The sequence below is a fragment of the Phyllostomus discolor genome, chromosome 4, assembly GCF_004126475.2.
Source record: "Phyllostomus discolor isolate MPI-MPIP mPhyDis1 chromosome 4, mPhyDis1.pri.v3, whole genome shotgun sequence".
In the NCBI taxonomy this organism is placed as follows: Eukaryota; Metazoa; Chordata; class Mammalia; order Chiroptera; family Phyllostomidae; genus Phyllostomus; species Phyllostomus discolor.
This window is the reverse complement of record NC_040906.2, coordinates 167,218,070-167,236,836: the sequence shown is the minus strand read 5'-3', so window position 1 is coordinate 167,236,836 and position 18,767 is coordinate 167,218,070. Positions and strand designations below refer to the sequence as shown.

The window sequence follows — 18,767 nt, the reverse complement described above, 5'->3', positions numbered from 1 at the left end:
ACATGGAATGGGTGGTCCCACACCCACATGTGGTGGATAAAAATCGGGAGGGATTTCTTGGGAGTGAGGGATTCCAAGACCTCCCAGCCCAGGATTCCAGTGCCAGGAAAATAAGTCTCCATAACTTCTGGCTCTAAAAATCAGTTGGGGTTGGGGTGGTAGAAGAAACTGTGGGATTCTCAGGAGTCTCCTCTTAAAGGGCTCACCATAGTCGAAGGACTTACACAGACTCACTCCCTCTGAGCTCCAGCACCAGGGCAGCAGCTAGAGGGGCACCAGCGACATTTGGGGAGAAATCGAAGTGTCTGGCATTAGGGCGAATGTCAGGGGACAGCTTCCTCCTGGAGAAAATTCCGGAGGCCAGGCAGCAGCAGCAGCATTATCTGCTCTCTTAGCCCTCTCCCACACAAAGCCACAGAGCAGTGACGCCATATTGGAGACTCCATCAACCTGATTCACATGGGTTGCCCCACCGGAAGACTACCTAAGGCTCCATCCAACTTACCAGTGCACTTTTCTGCAACAAGCCATGATACTAAGACAGGTAGTCAAAGTATCTGTACCTAATATACAGAAGCAAATGCAGGGAGACTGCCAAATTGAGGAGAAGGAGAAATATGGGCCAAATAAAAGAACAGAACAAAACTCCAGAAAAAGAACTAAACAAAATGGAGATAAGCAATCTGTCAGATGCAGAGTTCAAAACACTGGTTATTAGAATGCTCGAGGAATCCATTGGGCACTTCATAAGCATAAAAAAGCCCTGGGCAGAAATGGTTACATTCGGTGAAATAAAGAAAAATTTCCAGGGAACCAACATTGGAGTGAATGAAGCTGAGAATCAAACCAATGATTTAGAACATAAAAAGAAAAAATTCAATCAGAAAAGCAAGAAGAAAAAGAATCCTAAAAAACAATGATAGGCTAAGGAGCCTCTGGGACAACTTCAAATGTATCAACATCCGAATCATAGAGGTGCTGGAAGGAGAAGAGATAGAGCAAGAAATTGAACACTTATTTGAAAAATAATGAAAGAAAACTTCCTTAATTCGGTGGAGGAAATAGACATATGAGTCCAGGAAGTACAGAGAGTTCTAAACAAGATGGACACAAAGACCACACCAAGACACATAATTACAATGCCAAAGGTAAACGATAAAGAGAGCATCTTAAAAGCAGGAAGAGAGCCCTGGCTGGCATAGCTCAGTGGATTGAGCACGGGCTGTGAAACAAAGTGTCACAGGTTTGATTCCCAGTCAGGGTACATGCCTGGGTTGCCAGCCATGACCCCCAGCAACTGCACATTCATGTTTCTCTCTCTGTATCTCCCTCCCTTCCCTCTCTAAAAATAAATAAATAAAATCTTTAAAGAAAGAAAATAATATATTTTCTTTTATATAATATATATTCACTCCAATGTTGGTTCCCTGGAAATTTTTCTTTATTTCACCGAATGTAACCTTCGTTTCTGCCCAGGGCTTTTTTATGCTTATGAAGTGCCCAATGGATTCCTCGAGCATATTTTAAAAAAAAGCAGGAAGAGAAAAGCAGATAGTTACCTACTAAGGAGTTCCCATAAGACTGTCAGCTGATTTCTTGAAATAAATTTTGTAGGTAAGAAGGGGCTGGAAAGAAGTATTCAAAGTCATGAAAGGCAAGGACCTACAACCAACATTACTGTATCCAGCAAAGCTATCATTTAGAACGGAAGGTTAGATAAAGTACTTCCCAGGCAAGTTAAAGGAGTTCATCATCTCCAATCCCTTATTACATGAAATGTTAAAGGGACTTATCTAAGAAAAAGGAGATGATCAAACTATGAACATTAAAATGACAATAAACTCACAACTATCAACAACTGAACCTAAAAAATAAAAACAAAAACTAAGCAAACAACTAGAACAGGAACAGAATCACAGAAATGGAGATCACATGGAGGGTTACCAGTCGGGAAGGGTAGGAAAGAGGATGGGGGAAAGGGAATAAGAAGCATAATTGGTAAGCACAAAATAGACAGGGGGATATTAAGAATAGTAGGAAATGGAGAAGCCAAAGAACTTATATGTGGGACCCATGGACATGAACTAAGAGTTGGGGGGATTGCTGGAGTGAGATGGGGTGCAGGGTGGAGGGGGGAAAGAGGGAGAAAAAAATGAGACAACCGTAATAGCACAATCAGTAAAATATACTTAAAAAATGAAATACAAATTGGTAGGTACAGAATAGACAGGAGGATGTTAAGAACAGCATAGGAAATGGAGTAGCCAAAGAACTTATATGCACTACCCATGGATATGAACTAAGGGGGGATTAATGGAGGGAAGGTGGATACTGGGCAGAGGGGGGCAAAGGGAGAAAAATTGGGACAACTGTAATAGCATAATCAATAAAATATATTCAAGAAAAGAAAACTGATACATATGGGAAAGAATCAAGCATTTATCTTGCCTTTTCTATGTGAACTGGACTAAACTGTAGATAAGGGGAATCATCTCATTATAAAAGTATTTCAATTAAAAAGGAAATAATAGAATTTGAGTATCACCATTTTGCTGCCCCAAGTGAAATATTGGATCTAAGCATTTGCTGCATCAGTGTCTGCTATGTTCACAAAAACATGACAGACAGTAGGACATTATAAGCCTTCTGTTTAGAGAACACACTACTAAATGGATGGAACAGGAGTCTGATTAAGCTTCTGAGCCCAGCTGCCAACTTGCAAGTAATACAACAAATTCTGCCATAATGTGTTCCTAAGGATCTCTGTGCTATGTAAAATCATGTAATTAAAAAGCACAGGACTTATGGCAAAAATAAGGTAAAAAAACTTTCCTAGTGACACATTAAGAAATAAGATAGTAACCTAATAAAAACAGTAGCATATTTTTTGCATATATGATATGGTTAAGAAACCTAGGAACACTATAATAAATATGGTAGTCTACCTTGTAAACTCCCTGACATTTGTAGAGGTGGCATGGGAAAAGCTGCAGCTCGTGAATGACTTTGAAGTGGTGGAAGGAGTGTTCTCTGAAATTGGAAGCAAGCTGTGACCGCAGATGTGGTTGGAGGAGGCTCATGGTGCAGTGGCCTGAAGTAGCTGGTGGGTGTCTGAGGTGCGTGTATTCCTCTGCAACCCGGCTCAGTTCAGCTGGGAGCAGTTCTGCATTCACCCAGAGGTGTTTCTCCTGGAGGAAATGGCACTTGAGTAGGGTGGAATTCATTAGGTTCAAGTCCTTCCCTAACTTACCAATCAAGGTGAAACAAACGTGCATTTTCAACACAAGTGTTATAGCCAAACTGACAGGACAGAGAAGTATGCCGAACTGCACCATGTGTGTGTGATGAGCACGCTCCAGACTGGGAAAAATTCTGGGTTAAGTAGCCCGGGTTCGTTAACAGATCACTTGTGAGGAAGAGAAAGGGTCTGAAGCAGGACCTGCAGATTGAAAGAGATTTCAATCTCTTTTAAAATGGGAATGACTAAACTATACTACCTAGGGATGCACACTTAGATGGTAAAACTTAAGGAAACATTAAGTATGTTACTATGTGAAAGTCAGGGGAATGGCGACTTTGGGGATGTAAAGAGGGACTTGACAAGGGGCTTCAGGGGAGGCTAGCAAAGTTCTTTCTCTTGGCCTAAGTAATAGTTAAAAGGGCATTTGCCTTATGGTAATTAATAATAACTAACTATACATTAGCTTTCTGTGTCTTTTTGTATCTGTATTTTAATATTTTAAAAAATAGTACTGAACCAGTGGCAAAAGTGAGAGGGAAAAGTGAAAGGTGGTTTGCTTCTAAATTCATGCGGAGGCAGCTTTATTAAATGAAACCATGCAAGTGACACCCTTCATTTATTTACTCGTAAGTCAGGGCAGTCTTAGTTGAGTGCCTACATGGTGCTAGGGCCTTTGGAAACAGAGGTGATGGGTGTTTTTGAAAACAAGTTTCCACCCTCAAGGATTTTAGTGTCTTTGCTGAAGCAGATGTTTAAACAGATAAACTATAGGTGCTGTGCTAATTGCTATTTCCAGGGAAGAACTTACCTGGGAGTTGGGGGCCGTGGCCCAGAGCAGCTTATGAGTTTAGTCTTAAAATAAGACAGTGCAGATGGGAAGGATGTTCTGGAAGCTTTCCTGGCACCCTTAATCCCTTACAAGAATCCACTCTACCTCTGCACCCAACAACTGTTATCAGAGCACCTGAGCTCTTTCTGCTTTGAGGCACAGTTGCAGACAACTTGGGCAGTCTGTCCAAGTAAGAGATTGATTTCTTAGCTCCTCACCTGCCCCTCTGGATATCCCTGGGCCTCCGTTGATTATCTTTTGTTCCCACCCTTAGACTGTTGTGGGGGATTTGGTCACTAGATGGAGGCCTGGCTTTTCTCCAGTGCCTAGGCAAGCCCCAGTGTGTTTAGGGAAGTCTTTGTTTGTGGCAGTGCAGAATTAGAAACCCAGCAACCAATTCAGTGAAAAAGATGCTCCACAAGGAAGGGTGAGTGACTGTGAAAGAGAGGCCATAACTAGTACTCAGAACAGCTACAGCATGGCTTTCCCTCCTTCTTTCTCCCCACTGCAGATTCTTAATTCATCAGCCAGCCCTTCGTCTGAAATTCTCTCATGGGACCTTATTTCCCTGAGCTGCAGAATGAAAACCCAGTACTTGTTAAAAAACAACTACAGCCACAACACTCACTTTTATTAAGCTGAACACAGTGAATTTAAAAGGATGAAATAAATAATATAATTTAATTAGGCGACTATTTTATAGGGTTTTTTTTTTTTAACTTGAGGAAAGTCTGTTTTGCTTTGTTGGATCACATTTTTGTCTTCCCAAATCCTGTGCTGAATGGTAGAAAATGAATATCCACCCTTTTTTTCTCCTTGTATTCTTTGAATAATGCTGCTAATCCTTCCCACCCTTGAAGGATTAGTGACTAGATGGCTTTGGGCTGACTAGAAAAAAGGTCATTTATATGAAAAGCAAAAGAAAAAAGGCATATATTTTAAAATACTGTATTATCCTTGTTACATTAAACAGACCAGTTCCTCAATGTTAGCTTGTGCCCTAATGGGCACATCACTTAAATACCATTTGTCTAACCCCTAGATCTACTTGTCTTTGAACGTAACTGGACATTAATAAAGATCACAGAGCCTGATGTACTGTCAGTGCTCTATAATGCAACTGAAAGTTTATAAAAGTATTTTTTATTAGAAACAAGAACTGAAGATAATATGATTTGGGTACCTATTTAAGGACTTTAAATCGTGAGGTTTATCCTATGTATAGAAGGTATAAATGTACAGTTTAAAAAAAAGTTACAGCCCTTGCCAGTGTGGCTCAGTTGGTCGGAGCATTGTTCCATAGACCAAAAAGATCATGGCTTTGATTCCCAGTCAAGGCACATGCCCAGGTTGCAGGTTCCATCCCTGGCTGGGGTGCATATGAGAAGGCAACCAATCCATGTTTCTCCCTCACATCAATGTTTCTTTCTTTCTCTCTCCCTCTCTCTCTAAAAGCAATGAAAAAAAAAAAAAAGTCCTTAGGTGAGGATTAAAAATACTAAGAATTATAAAGCAAATCCACATATTACCATCCTTGTCAAGAAAAAGTGCCAGCATGCCAGAAGCCCCCCCACCCATCCATCCTCAATAACTCCATTTCCCTCTCAGAGGTAACCATGAGCCTGACCTTCTCCCTGCTGTTCTTGATAGTTCTACTACCCATGTGTGGATCTCTAAACAATATAGTTGTGCCTATTTTTGACTTTATGTAACATGAAATCATACAGTAGACATTCTTCATGTCTTGATGCTTTTGTTCATCAGTGCCTATGAGATTCACCCATGTGATCTGTAGCTGCAACTCCTTTTCACTACTGCTTAATGTTATGAATATACTGTAAGTGGTGGGGAGGGGTAGGTGGAAGTAGAAGAGGGTATAAGGGAGATAAATGGTAATACAAAAAATACAGTTAAAAAAAGAATATACTGTAAGTAAATATTTATCCAGTCAAGTGTTGATAAATACTTGGCTATTTACACACACAATCAACATGTTTAAATATTTCATTATAGCAGCAGTTTAAAAATGCTAGCTAGATACCACACATCATTTACTTTTCTATAACAAAAAATAGTGAATAGCTGTTATTAGAACATTGATGGTAAAATTATAGCAGTAGCTTTTAATAGTGGATATTGTAGAATTGAGATCAGATTGTCTACCGGGGTGTCCAATCTTCGGGCGTCTTTGGGCCACACTGGAAGAAGAACAGCTGTCTTGGGCTGAACATTAAATATACAAACACAACAACAAAAATCTCATAATGTTTTAAGTAAATTTACAATTTTGTGTTGGGCGGCATTCACAGCCATCCTGGCCTGCATGTCACCCGCAGACCACAGATTGTATACCCGTGGCTCTAATATCGATACAACAGTCCTTAGAAAATTATATGGAAATTCCCAAACTGTCTAATTATACTTTTATCAGAGAGAATGCAATGCAGTTTCCCACACTTAGAGTAGTTGCTTCCATTATAGTATCAGAATGAGCTTCATTTTATTTTTCTGAATTAGGGTGTTTCAATTGGAATTGAAATAATCTATACATTTCAGACCCCCACATTCCCCCCACCTGCTCCCCATGGACCCTTTCATGCTGTTTCTCCACCTTGGCCCTAGTCTTAACAGATCACAGTCTTATTCAGCTCTCACGCTGTCTCCCTTCTGATCTCTGTATGAGGATGAGCTTTAAGTAAATTCAGAAACTGGTATTTTTCACATAAATTCTGACTTCTGTTTCAAACAAGCAGTTCTCACTCCTATTGTATATTACAAATAAAACCAATTTTAACCACAGAACTGTAACTACGATCCCATATCTTCCTGTAAGTGGCAGAGGCAGGCAGGAACTCCTGAGTCACAATAGAATGAGAGGGTTCTGATTTGTACCATAGTCTTTGAATTTCCTTAACTTTCTCTACTTTTTATTGAAAGCCCATGCCTGTGATGTGACCTACAAATAAAATTTACTAAACATTCTGATTTAGCTATCACTTCAAAACATTTCTTATTTCCCTAATTTTGCCCAGCAGTTTAAAAAATATACTTTTTTGTTCCTCCTACTTCAAAACATTTGTTTTGTAGGTTGTTTACATTTTTCCTTTCTATGCAGTGCTGCTGATGAAATTAAAATAATCTATAATAGTTAACTAACCCATTCAGACATAGTGAGGAGAAAAGAAAAACTTGTTCACTTAAGGGTTTTTTTTTCTTGTCTTCAAAAAATTATGTCAGCAGATTAAATTTACATTTTTTATATGTCATAAATGTTAAACTCAGTACTTGGAACTGCATTGGGAATGCAGTAGGCATTCAATAAATTTGGTGAATGAACAAATGTTTAATTAAATGTAGGGTTTTCATTACCCATTTTAATATTATTAACTTGTGTAAAAATATTCGATTAATGTAAATATACTATTAGGATAGCCATTTTTCAGTAAAGTTTCTTTAAAGAAAAAAAAATCCATTTTGGCCCTTGCTAGCATGGCTCAGTTGGTTGAGTGTAATTCTGTAAGCTTAAAGGTTGCTGGTTCGATTCCCAATTGGGACACATGCCTGGGTTGCAGGCCAAGGCCCTCGTTGGGAGGCATGCAAGAGGCAACCAACTGATGTTTCTCTCCCTTTCTCCTTTCCCTCCCCTCGCTGTAAAAATAAAATAAATACAATCTGTAATAAAACTCTATTTTGAACTCTATTATGCCATTCGCTCCCATCTTTAAGTGGACACTACGCACAGGTGAGGGTCCACTTCACTCCCCAAGTGAGCTGCTGAGGCAGGTACCAACAACAGCCCAGTCCTAGCCGCAGCTCCTGTCAAGTGGATATGGGATAACACCACAGCTTGCTATTGCAGGCGAAGGCCCCACCAGGAGCTGTGGAGAGAATAGGAAGGGAGAGGGTGCTCCTCCAACTCCACCCCCAAATAAACGGGATGCTTCCCAGGAGCAGGTGGAATTGCACCCAAGGGCTTTAGCTGTTGGTGGCAGTCAGTCACAGAGTGGCTTCCCTCTGGCGCGCCACCACTGCCATCTGGAAGCTGCACAGACTCAGGTCTTTCTTTCCATTTCACATCAACATTCTGTATTTACAGAATCAAGCACCTAAGTCATTTATTTTTCACACTTTTTTTTTCAGGTCAACACACTTTAAATTTGTACTTCAGGGACTACCTACACCTTTTAAAAACATTTTCTCTCTGTCCCTTTATAGCAGTGCTTTTCAAGCTGCCCTTTAAGGAGTTACATGGGATGCTGACGAGGTGTCCTCAGAGATGAGAGGGCTCCAGGCTGTTTTATCGGTCTATACATGGGTTTTTCACACAGGTAGTGTTTTAAAAATAGTTACTAGGATTAACTGTTTTAAAAGTTCTCCCATAACGACAGATTTTTGGTAAAAGTGTTACAACTATTCTATACATTTTCTTTTCTATTACTTACAGAATTTAAAACAATTAATCATAATATCTAAGAGCAATGACAAACACCATTTTGTTAAAACTGAATCTTAGGGCAGATTTCTATTCCAGGCAATATTCTGTGAAATTAATGGATTATTTCACTATTCCACTGAAAATAATATGGAGAATCAATGTAATTATATATTCATTCATATAAAAATGCTTCATTTAATAAGGTTAGTTTCAGAGGTCTGCAATTTAACAAGGTAAAAGTAACCATCACAGATACAACTTAATTGCTTAGTTGGCTTAGTTTTGAAACTTAAAACAGTCAGCAATTGCAATTTAAAAAAATCTTATTGACAGTTAATATTCACATTTCTCAGTTATTCCCAGAATTTTATAAAGTTATTGAATGAAAACCTATACTGGATTTCTCTCTCCCACTACTTCCTTCTGTGTTTTTGAGATCGGAGGCAAATCTTATTTTATGCTGGAAATGGTATTTCCTGAAAATAGTAGAATAACCACCATACAATTCTTTCTACTTGTTAACCTTACACTAAAAACAAACAAAAAAACTCCCACCTTCCACAAAATCTTGGTCAATCCATACAGGTTCAGGTTTGAGATTAAAATTTATTTAAAGACTATCACAAATAAGCGTAAATTAGTTTCCTTTCATCATCAACAGTTAGGGCCACATATATGCCAGGTAATCTACTAGGGAGGCCCTGGGGGTAAAGCTACAAGATAAGGTCTCTGCCTTCACATGCTAGAAAGGAAGCGATCATGTAAACAATTACAGAGTGTTATAAAGACCAAAGTAGAGGTTTGTATAAGATGCTGTGAGGGGAAGGGTCATGTCCAAGAAAACCTCCTCGCTCTGGCTGGTGTGCCTCAATGGATTGAATGCCAACCTGTGAAGAGAAGGGTTGCCGGTTCAATTCCCAGTCAGAGTACATGCCTGTTTCAGGTCAGGTTCCCAGTTGGGGGCACTCAACAGGCAACCAACTGATGTATCTCACACATTTTGATGTTTCTCTTTCTTTTCCTCCCTCCCTTTCCCTCTCTCTAAAAATAAATAGAAAATTAAAAAATGAAAAAGCCTTCTCAAAGGAGACATTTTTAATTATCACATTGGTTGGTAGTTTGAATGAAATACTACTGATAAAACAGTACAAGAAAATTTGCTGACCTAATCCTAAGGAAAGCATGTGCTTCCTTTACATATTTAACATACTTTACATTATTAATATTCTTAGTAAATGCTTGAATAGTTCTAACAAGTAAACACTTGAATAGTTTTAACAGGACTTTACAGTTTACCTTTTTTAACAGCCCACTTGAATGAAAGTAATGTAAAGCAGAGTATTTGCCATTTGGAATTATTGATAAGGATGATTGAGAACCCTTGTTACCAAGGGTTCTGTTTGTGCTTTATGTGTTACAGTCCATCGAGATAATAGAAGTATTTTAATGACCTTCTACTGTTTGTCTTTTCTAGATGAAAACTTTTCAATTCCTCATAATAAAAGGGGAGTTCTTGGAATGGTCAACAAAGGCCGTCACAGCAATGGTTCACAGTTCTACATCACACTACAAGCGACTCCCTACCTAGATAAAAAATATGTGGCTTTTGGGTATGTGTATTTAAGTTTGTGTATATTATATTCATATATGTAAAAATGTGGTTCAAAATGTTTAAGTATTATATGAGTAACTAAGAGAATTTAGTTCTAAATTTTCTTTAGTTACTAAGAGAATTTAGAAGCAAAGAGAATTTAAAAGCAAAAACAATACATACTTAGAGATAAATTATTTTGTAAGAAACTTATCTATAAACATAGAGACCATTTAGGAGGCACAGCCATTGTAATCTTATGTTCATCCATCTATCCATCCATTTATGTTTAGCCTCAAGGATATCAATTCTTAATTACTATAAATAATACCATAGTGTTTAATAATGTAGCTGTGTTTACATGCAGAAGTGAGGTGAAACTATTTAATTGTCCATGAACCCTGAGGGGATGGATGAAAACTACCCAATTTGCAAGTAACTTTTTTATTTCTTAAATATTGTATTTATTTTATTTTGAGAGGGAGGAGAAGAGGAGGGAGAGAGGGAGAGAAACATTAATGTGTGGTTGCCTCTTGTATGCTCCCAACTGGGGACCTGGCCTGCAACCCAGGCATGTGCCCTGACTGGGAACTGAACTGGTGACCCTTTGGTTCACAGGCCATAACTCAATCCACTAAGCCACACCAGCCAGGGTACAAGTAAATTTTTTTATTGAGCAATTTAAAATATGGAACTATCTTAGGTAATTATTACCAGAATATTATTAGCAAGACGCTTATAGGCATGTGAACCTTTTCATCACTTGTGTTTCATATCTCTACTTGATTATTTAAGTGTCTTCCCTGAAATGATGTAAAGTGTTAGAATTTTTCTGAGTATTACATTATTCCAGCCACTCCGTGGGGATAATTATTAACTCTTCATTACATGGAGAAATTTCATGCCAGTGTTCATTTTAACTACAAATTTTGTATGTGGCCATTGAGTACTTGAAATATGGCTAATGCAATTGAGGAACTAAATTTTATTTCATCTTAATTAAATTTAAATAGCCACACATGCCCATGTTGGGCACTGAAGTTCTAACAGAACTCCTAGGACTTTGGAACCTGTTGAATGGTTGGTGCCATTCACCAAGATAGAGAATACAAGCAGAAGGATATGGGAGAGATCATGAACTCAGGATGGGCAAGTTATGATTCAGATTAAGACACAACAAGCAGGTGGCAACTTCTGAATACCAGGAGTAGGTGCTCAGGCTGGACAAGGGCTGGAGATGTAGATTTGGGAAGCTGTTGGTGTGGCAGCTGAGCTACAGCTGGAGCAGAGTACCATCACTCCCATTAACAACTTCTAGGTGTTTGTTGGTTTGTTCATTCTATCTCCCAACAATCTGCCAAAATTCTATTCAAGGCTTAGGTCAGAAACCTCCTTGATTACCAAGTTGTTGTCCTCTTTGGCACACTGTGAACAATTGGAGTAGGGACTGGGTCTTACTCATCTTGTGCCCTAACACTTATCATAGTGCACACAGTAGGTGCTTCAGTATTTGTGAAACCAATTTGGAGACTAGGCGTCACCTCTTTGGAGAGGTGAATCTGTCCCTTTCCCCCTGCTCTTCATTCTCACAATGTACCTTCTGTGTCACAGTTTCTGAATCAGATGGCAAAATGAAGCATGACGAAGATGACTAGAGCATGATCAGTGTTAGTACTGTGTCCCTCCAAAGGTGCATGAAATGGAAATTGCATCTTCCCCTCAGCCACAGCTCAACCCAAGCAAGCACTGATAGAGGACACTGGTCCTATGCTTAGGGCTCTCTTTTAATTGAACCATCCGAGTTCCACCTAATAGCTAGCAAATGTCTAGAGACTCTAACTAGTGTGGCTTTGAGCTGTCTTTTATTCATGTATCCAATGGATGTTGATTAGGTTCCCACTATGTGCTAGGTGTTGAGCATTAAGCAAAGGCATGATCTCTGTCCTCAGAACAGATCTCTGTCCTCTGTGATCAGAAATGAATCAAAGAACATACAAATATCAAATCTAACCCTGGTAATTCCTCTAAAGGGGTCTGGGAAACTGCCACAAGTGATGACTGAGCTAAGATCTGAAGGCCAGCCAGGAAGTGACCATGCAGAGGGGTTGGGGTAGGGGGCAAGAGCAAAGGAGACAACTGTGGCAGGAGGTGCTGAAGGTGCTACTGAAGTACTGAAAGCCAGTCAGTACCTCTGCTGGAGCAGAGATCGCAAGGGGAGCATGCTGCCAGGTAGCCCTAGAGGGGTATGGGGAGGCTGGCCAGGGTGGAGATTCAGTTTTAGCATAGGGATAATGGGAAAGTATCTACTACTACTTAAAGCAGGGGAGCAAGATCAATCTATTTGCATTTTTAAAACCCCACCCTGATGGCTGTGAGAAAAACAGATTGTAAGGGTCCCAGAGAGGTGTAAGGGAACCCTGGCAACACGGACACATTGAGAGCTATTTAAGATATTTATGACTGATGTTAATTTGTAGGAAATATCCTTAGCTAAAACTAGATAGGACTCAATTTAGGAATGTAAGCTAAACGTGAAAATATATGACTGACTAAATTTTCCACACTTTCTCCTACATTAGGCAATTAGTTGAAGGAAAAGAAGTTCTCCAGCAACTAGAATTGGTTCCAACAGAGAATGAAAGACCAATACAACCATGTACAATTGATGACAGTGGAAATATTTATGCTTGATTTTTGTATCAATATTTCCCGATAATTACTTGACCAGCTATTTCTAGATTTAAACCATGCTTAATAAAATTTAATGTGAAAGCTGTGGCAGATGCTGTAGGTTGTCTCACCCAACACCCAATATCTCCCCATTTTCCTTTTGTGCATTTGCCAGAGACTGTAAAAACACAAAACTGAATATCCCAGACACCTTTACTGCCAGGAGTGGCTGTGGGATACAATTCTAGGGAGACAGGAGTAGAAGGCCAGTGATCCTGCCCTTTCCCCTTCACCCAGTCTTAAATGCAAAGAGGCCGGATCCATGAAAGGTAGGTCAAGTGCCCTGGCTGGTGTGGCTCAGTGAATCTAGTGCCAGCCTGCAAACCAAAGGGTCACTGGTTTGATTCCCAGTCAGGGCACATGCCTGGGTTGCAGGCCAAGTTCCCAGTAGGGGGCGCATGAGAAGCAACCACACATTGACTTTTCTCTCCCTCTCTTTCTGTCTCTCTAAAAATACAATCTTTAGGGGGAACAAAAGGGCCAAGAGAACAAAGATGTCAGCCCCAACTCTTGAACTGTGTTACCAGTCCCAGTCAACTGCCTATCTTTGGACCTCTTACTACAGGAGAAAAATAGACCCTTGTTTAGGTTACTGTTGGTAGAGTACTGTTACTTGTAGCCAAAACCATACCTAACAAATGGACTTTGAACCCTATAATATTTGTAATTATCTGCCATGAGAAACTTAGTAAATATCCACGTAGGAGGAACAATAGAAAAAAATAATTTTGTTAAATTTCCCTGTTTACACATAACATTCAGAAAAGGGCATCTTTGGATGTTTTTAGTGACATGAATACCTGTCTCTTAGCCATACCAACCAAGGGCTTGGGTTATAGTCCCCCTGGTGGCTGACCCCTGTTAGCGGGGATCGAGCTTTATCAGCTTCTCCTTAACAAGATCTTCAAATCCATGTCACCCTGGGAACTTTTTCAACAAGACTGCTGGATCCTGTCATTGACCTACTCAGTCTCAAACACCCGAGAGACGGAGATTCTGCGCATTCATTTAGCTCTTTCCCCAGAGGTTCTTACTTAGCACGCTGGGCAAGAGTTGTTTGGGAATCACTGAAGACCTAAGTAATGGTTTCAGCCCCTATTTCAGTGACATACCTGACTCACTGGTGACCCTGCTCAGCCGCCACTGCCACCACTACCACTGCCCTCCCACTCCACCCAGAGCCATTGTGCTTTTCTTGCCCTTAGCAGGCCTGTCTTCAAATGTGATCTCTCTTTGAGCCAATCTTATAGAGACAGGTCTCTAAGTGACTTAGGGCTTGCCAAAGGTGTGTGTGATTTAAAAAAAAGAAAAAAGATTATAGATACACAGGAAGTTGCAAAAATACAGAGCAGTCCAGTGTACCGATCACCCAGTTTCCCCATTGTTCATCTTATTCAACAATACAGTACACCAAAATAGGCAGTTGATATTGGTACAACATATATTGTCATTTCATCATGTGTAGACTCATGTGAATGACACCACAATCAAGACACAACTTTCCCACTCTACAGAGACTTCCCTGGGGCTACCCCTTTGTAGTTCTATCTACTGCCCTGCCCTCTACCATCCTTAACTCCTGAAAATTGGCGTATTTATATATTTATACACACACACACACACTCTTTAATAGCTCATTAGAATAGAGCATATGGTTTTATACTGAGATCTAAAGTGGATGAGGAGAAAGTATACTGCCTATGTCACATTCTCAACTGACCCAGAGACAGCAGTTAAGGATGTGTGTCTTAGAGGCAGACAGCCTTGGTCTGAATCCTGGCTCTGCCACTCCCTAGCTGCAAAAGCTTAGGCAAGAACTTCACTGTGCCTCCATTTTCTCATCTCAAAATAGTAGTAGCCACCACAGAGAATTGTGAGGATTCAAGGAGTTGATACCTTGTGGACAGGACCTAGAGTAGGGCCTGTTACACTTTGAGTGCTCAGTAAGTTACCAGTGTGTAACCTTCAGTGTTGTCCAGAACTTGCATTTTTTTTTTCAGCTAAAAGTAAGTTTATTTAAGCACAAAAGGTGAGTCAACACAAAGAAAATAGAAGTAGCAGTTCCTGCAGCCTAAGGCAGGTGTGTCCTCCCTGGGTGGGCCTGGGGCCATCTGGGGGTGAGGCGCTACCTGGACACCTTGCTTGCTTACAGGGGCCTGGTAGGGCATGTGCTCAAAGGCTTCTCTGAGGATCCAGCCTGCGTGGGGTAGGCAGGGTCCTGGTGGGCTGGGCCTCAGTCACTGTCATGCCCTCGCCTCCTCTTGCAGCAGGGCGAGGAGTCCGAGTTGTGCCTGCGATGGTGGGCCCCGGATGGAGCCAGGGATGGCGAGGAGGCTGCCCTGGTCCTGTGCTCCTTTTCTCTCTTTTTCTCTTTCTTGTGCTTCTTTTTCTTCTTCTTTTCTTTCCTGCTCTTCTTGTGACTCTGGGGGCCCGGTTCCTCCTTCTCCTCTGGCCTGGCCTTCTTCCGGGCCGGGGAGGCCCCAGGCCGACTGCTCTCCACTCGGTGGTGTGTGAACACTGGGAGTCCCAGCTTAGCTGCCTCCTTGTCTTCTCGGGACAACGCCACTCGGCCTGCAGACCCACTGGAGCTCCCCAGGCCTAGGAGCCGGTCCACTCCCTTCTCCTCAGGGTCACTTCCTTCACGCTTGCAGATCTCCACAAAGTCCTCCTTGCTGAGGCCGGTGGGCTGCTTCCTCACGTTCTTGTAGCCCAGTGCCGCCATGAGTGCCTCTTGCTCTGCCTGCCTCACGGCCGCCAGCTCTTGCTCCCGACTCATCCCCGTGCAATCTGCTCGGCCCTTAGTGTACCAGGTCAGGTCACGGCCCTTCTGCCAGCGGCCCACTGGGGCCATCAGCGAGTTTCCCAAGTAGTTTTCCCGCTGCTTGTCAGTCTTCACATCCTCCCAGCTGAACTGGTCCTGCCCACCCCGCACGCCGCCTCGGCTGGAGCCAAACATGGTGCCGGCTGTCCGTGTGGCCTCTGGTCTGCAACTTGTATTTTTAAAAGCCCCTCAATGACTGACTGACAGCCAGATTTGGGAATCACTGAAGAGGAGCTATCTCCTCTTCCTCTCTTAAGTTTTGGCCAACCTGACAACTCACGCCGTTGTCTGAAGTCTCCAGATCCTCTCTGGACCTTTGGATGGGTTCCTGTGGCCACACTGGGGATGGACGTCTCAAAGCAGGGAGTTGGGCTTACCACAGGGACTCTCACCAGCTAGTGGAACATGAGATGAATGAAACCAATGCTTTGCAGAGATCCTGGTTAAAACATATTACAAGAATTAATCATATAATATCAGGAAGCAGAGTAATTCTTACTGGCAATAAACCTGTATATCATGACATTAAATATTTTATGTGAAAGAACTGGATTATCTGCATGGGTGTAAGAAACTGATTCCAGCTCCCCTATTTTTTAGGTTAGCTGCAGTATGAAGGGAGAACACTGCAAATTTTGTAAAGAATGCCACATTCACAGTTCACTCGTTCCCTCTCACTTTCCACTCTCAGGCTGTGTAAGTTTTGCTGATTTGTACATGCAGTGGTTATTACCTCCACTTAAAGGTATACACAGTAACACCTCTCTATCAGAACATAGTATGTATTAGAACGATTTGTATGTTTAAACATGTTTGGAGAAACTGATTGTTACAAAGGACTCAAAAGCGTATCCCACTTAACTCCAAATATAAGACTTTAACCAAATTGAAAACTGTAATTTAATTAAACAGAGGAAATTCTAGATTTTTCCAAGTCTACAAATATGAGTAGAGTCATTCTGATGATTTATACAAAATGTTAGTTATATGACCTTGTCCTAGTTCCTGATATGTCACAGTCAAGTACATAAGCTGTTACTTACACTAAGCCATACTAATAAGAAGAATGTGGTATATGGACATTCTTATTTTAGGAGATTTAAAAAACTTTTAAATTCCATCTAAAGAATTTTCCCCAACTGCAAACAATGCCAGTTATTTGTTGGTGAAAGATTAGTCTGGTAACCTCAGGATCCCAGTCAGAGTCTTTCCACTTTATACATATTTTAAATTAGGCGTGTTTTAGTCCTAGCTACCTAGCACTGTGGCTGTTAAATTGCTTAACCTTTAACTCTCCCTCATTTGTGAGAAGAGCAGAGAAGTGAAAAAGCTGTTAACTCCCTTCCATTAATAAGTTCATAAAATCACCAACAATATCATTACTTACTTTGGGGCTTCAATTTCATTAGTAAAATGAGGGTCCATCTATCTCATAGTGGTCTGAGGATTAACTGAAATAATATGTGAAGATACTTCCCATGGTGCTTGACCCACAGCAGACATTAAATAAAAATTAGTTTCCCTTCTGGAATATCACCTCACCAAAAAAACAGTCAAGGTGACACTAACAGAACAGCATCATCAAGAAACATCGAGTCCCTGTTACGTTTAGTATTAGCTATTCTAACATCGTTAATTTTCAACTGACTGGATTAATTCATACTCAAAATTAAAATTGATCTCTAAAACTTTGTGATATTCTCTCCTGTATGGAAACTCATTTAAACTAGTACTTTAGTGATTATACTATCTATTACTATTCCCAAAATGGAATCACAACTTCAAACTTGCAAATCTAGTCAGTCCATATTTCAAGTAAATTTTATACAACATATAAAATACCTGCAACGATCTTAATAGTAACACATACAACATAAATTACGAAGTTTGGTATTTGATACGGGGTTTGGAAAATGTGCTAAATCATAGGTTCGTTTTCTTCAGTGTGCATCAGAAGTGCTTGAGCCTCTAAAATCAGATTTCTGGGGCTCATCCCTGATGTATAGTCAATGTAAATTCTCCCCAAACTTTTATCTTTCTGCTTCAAACTCACTGTATAAAACAGCACCTCCCCTCCCCATCAACCCCAAGACGGTGGACAGGTACGTCATCTCCATTAAGCCCTACTGCTGCTGATGGTTGAAACTACATGTCCCAGGATCTGGTCCTTTTCCAGATTAGCATAGGGTCAACAAACCCTTTCAGGACAACTTTTGGCCTCAAAGATTTTAACAGTGCTTATGAAGACATCTCTTTTTGGTGCTTTCAGATTAAAGTACATCTCACAAAAGCAATTACTGTTCGTATGTATTTTATTAGCGTAAATGTGCATGATTAACGTTACCATGATAAACACAAATAGCTGAAAACAAACATTAGATACTTAGCTTTTACAATCCAATTTTTACCATTTGATGTAAGCATGGCTGCACTTGTGAATGTTTCCGTGAGACTGGACATCAGATGGCGCTCACCCTTAATAAAAGCCCGAGCAGCGACAGAAATTAACAGACATTTCTGTTAATCAAGCCCTGACGCCAAGCAATCAGTGCGTTTTGGTCCAGTCACTAATGAATCTGTTCACTCACCTGCAAAGTTGAGATAGGAATCCATCAGATGGATTTTCAATTCAGATCCGTCTTCGATTTTCTGACTATTGGCTGCTGCTATAGCTGGCTGAAATAGCGAGAAATTCGGAAAAGTCATGATAGGAGAGTGTTAAAGAGACGGTGTGCGGCTCCGGCAAGAAAGCAAGAGGCCACTTTAGGTGTTTTGCAGCTCACACAACGTGGGCGGCGGGGCAGAAATCCCTTAACCACGTGGTCTCCATTTCCCTAGGGAGTCCCAACACCAGGTGGCTTCCAGAAAAATCGACCTCTAAGGTAAAAAGCACGAACCCCACTAAGTACAAACACTCGCAAGACCTTGGGAAAGCGGAAGCACGGCCCAAATTTAAATGTTACCCGGTCCTAACACACCGTTCAGAGACCACTTCCGCCCTGGGCGACTCAGGTCCGGAAAGCGAGGCCCTGGGGTCACGTGGGGCTGCGGAATTCACAGCCTCACTGGTCGCTCCGGAGGACGTCATGCGTTATGTCACGTAGATTGTTCCATCCAAGT

At 40.9% G+C, this 18,767-nt stretch overlaps 2 protein-coding genes across 6 annotated transcripts in view; one reads left to right on the top strand and one right to left on the bottom strand.

Annotated features, from left to right (window-relative positions):
• The window catches only part of PPIL6 (peptidylprolyl isomerase like 6), a 32,409-nt gene extending 19,537 nt beyond the window's left edge, over positions 1 to 12,872 (top strand). For all 3 annotated transcript variants that reach the window (XM_036024556.1, XM_028509695.2, XM_036024557.1), the window contains 2 exons: positions 9,980 to 10,115; positions 12,676 to 12,872. In XM_036024556.1, the coding sequence (XP_035880449.1) occupies positions 9,980 to 10,115; positions 12,676 to 12,787 (248 nt within the window). In that variant the 3' untranslated portion in view covers positions 12,788 to 12,872. The remainder of the gene's footprint in view (positions 1 to 9,979; positions 10,116 to 12,675) is intronic.
• A 1,149-nt stretch (positions 12,873 to 14,021) lies between these two features.
• C4H1orf35 (chromosome 4 C1orf35 homolog) lies at positions 14,022 to 18,695 on the bottom strand. 3 transcript variants are annotated; one of them, XM_036024559.1, is made up of 3 exons: positions 18,626 to 18,695; positions 18,236 to 18,323; positions 14,022 to 16,086 (listed from the first exon to the last, which is right to left on the bottom strand). In XM_036024559.1, exon 3 carries the CDS (start codon positions 15,780 to 15,782, stop codon positions 15,060 to 15,062), a length of 723 nt encoding a protein of 240 aa, XP_035880452.1. In that variant the 5' UTR covers positions 15,783 to 16,086; positions 18,236 to 18,323; positions 18,626 to 18,695; the 3' UTR covers positions 14,022 to 15,059. The 3 variants fall into 3 exon arrangements, with proteins under 3 accessions (XP_035880452.1, XP_035880451.1, XP_028365199.1); XM_036024558.1 differs by having other exon boundaries at positions 18,561 to 18,684; XM_028509398.2 differs by having other exon boundaries at positions 18,236 to 18,657.
• Positions 18,696 to 18,767: the final 72 nt, after the last annotated feature.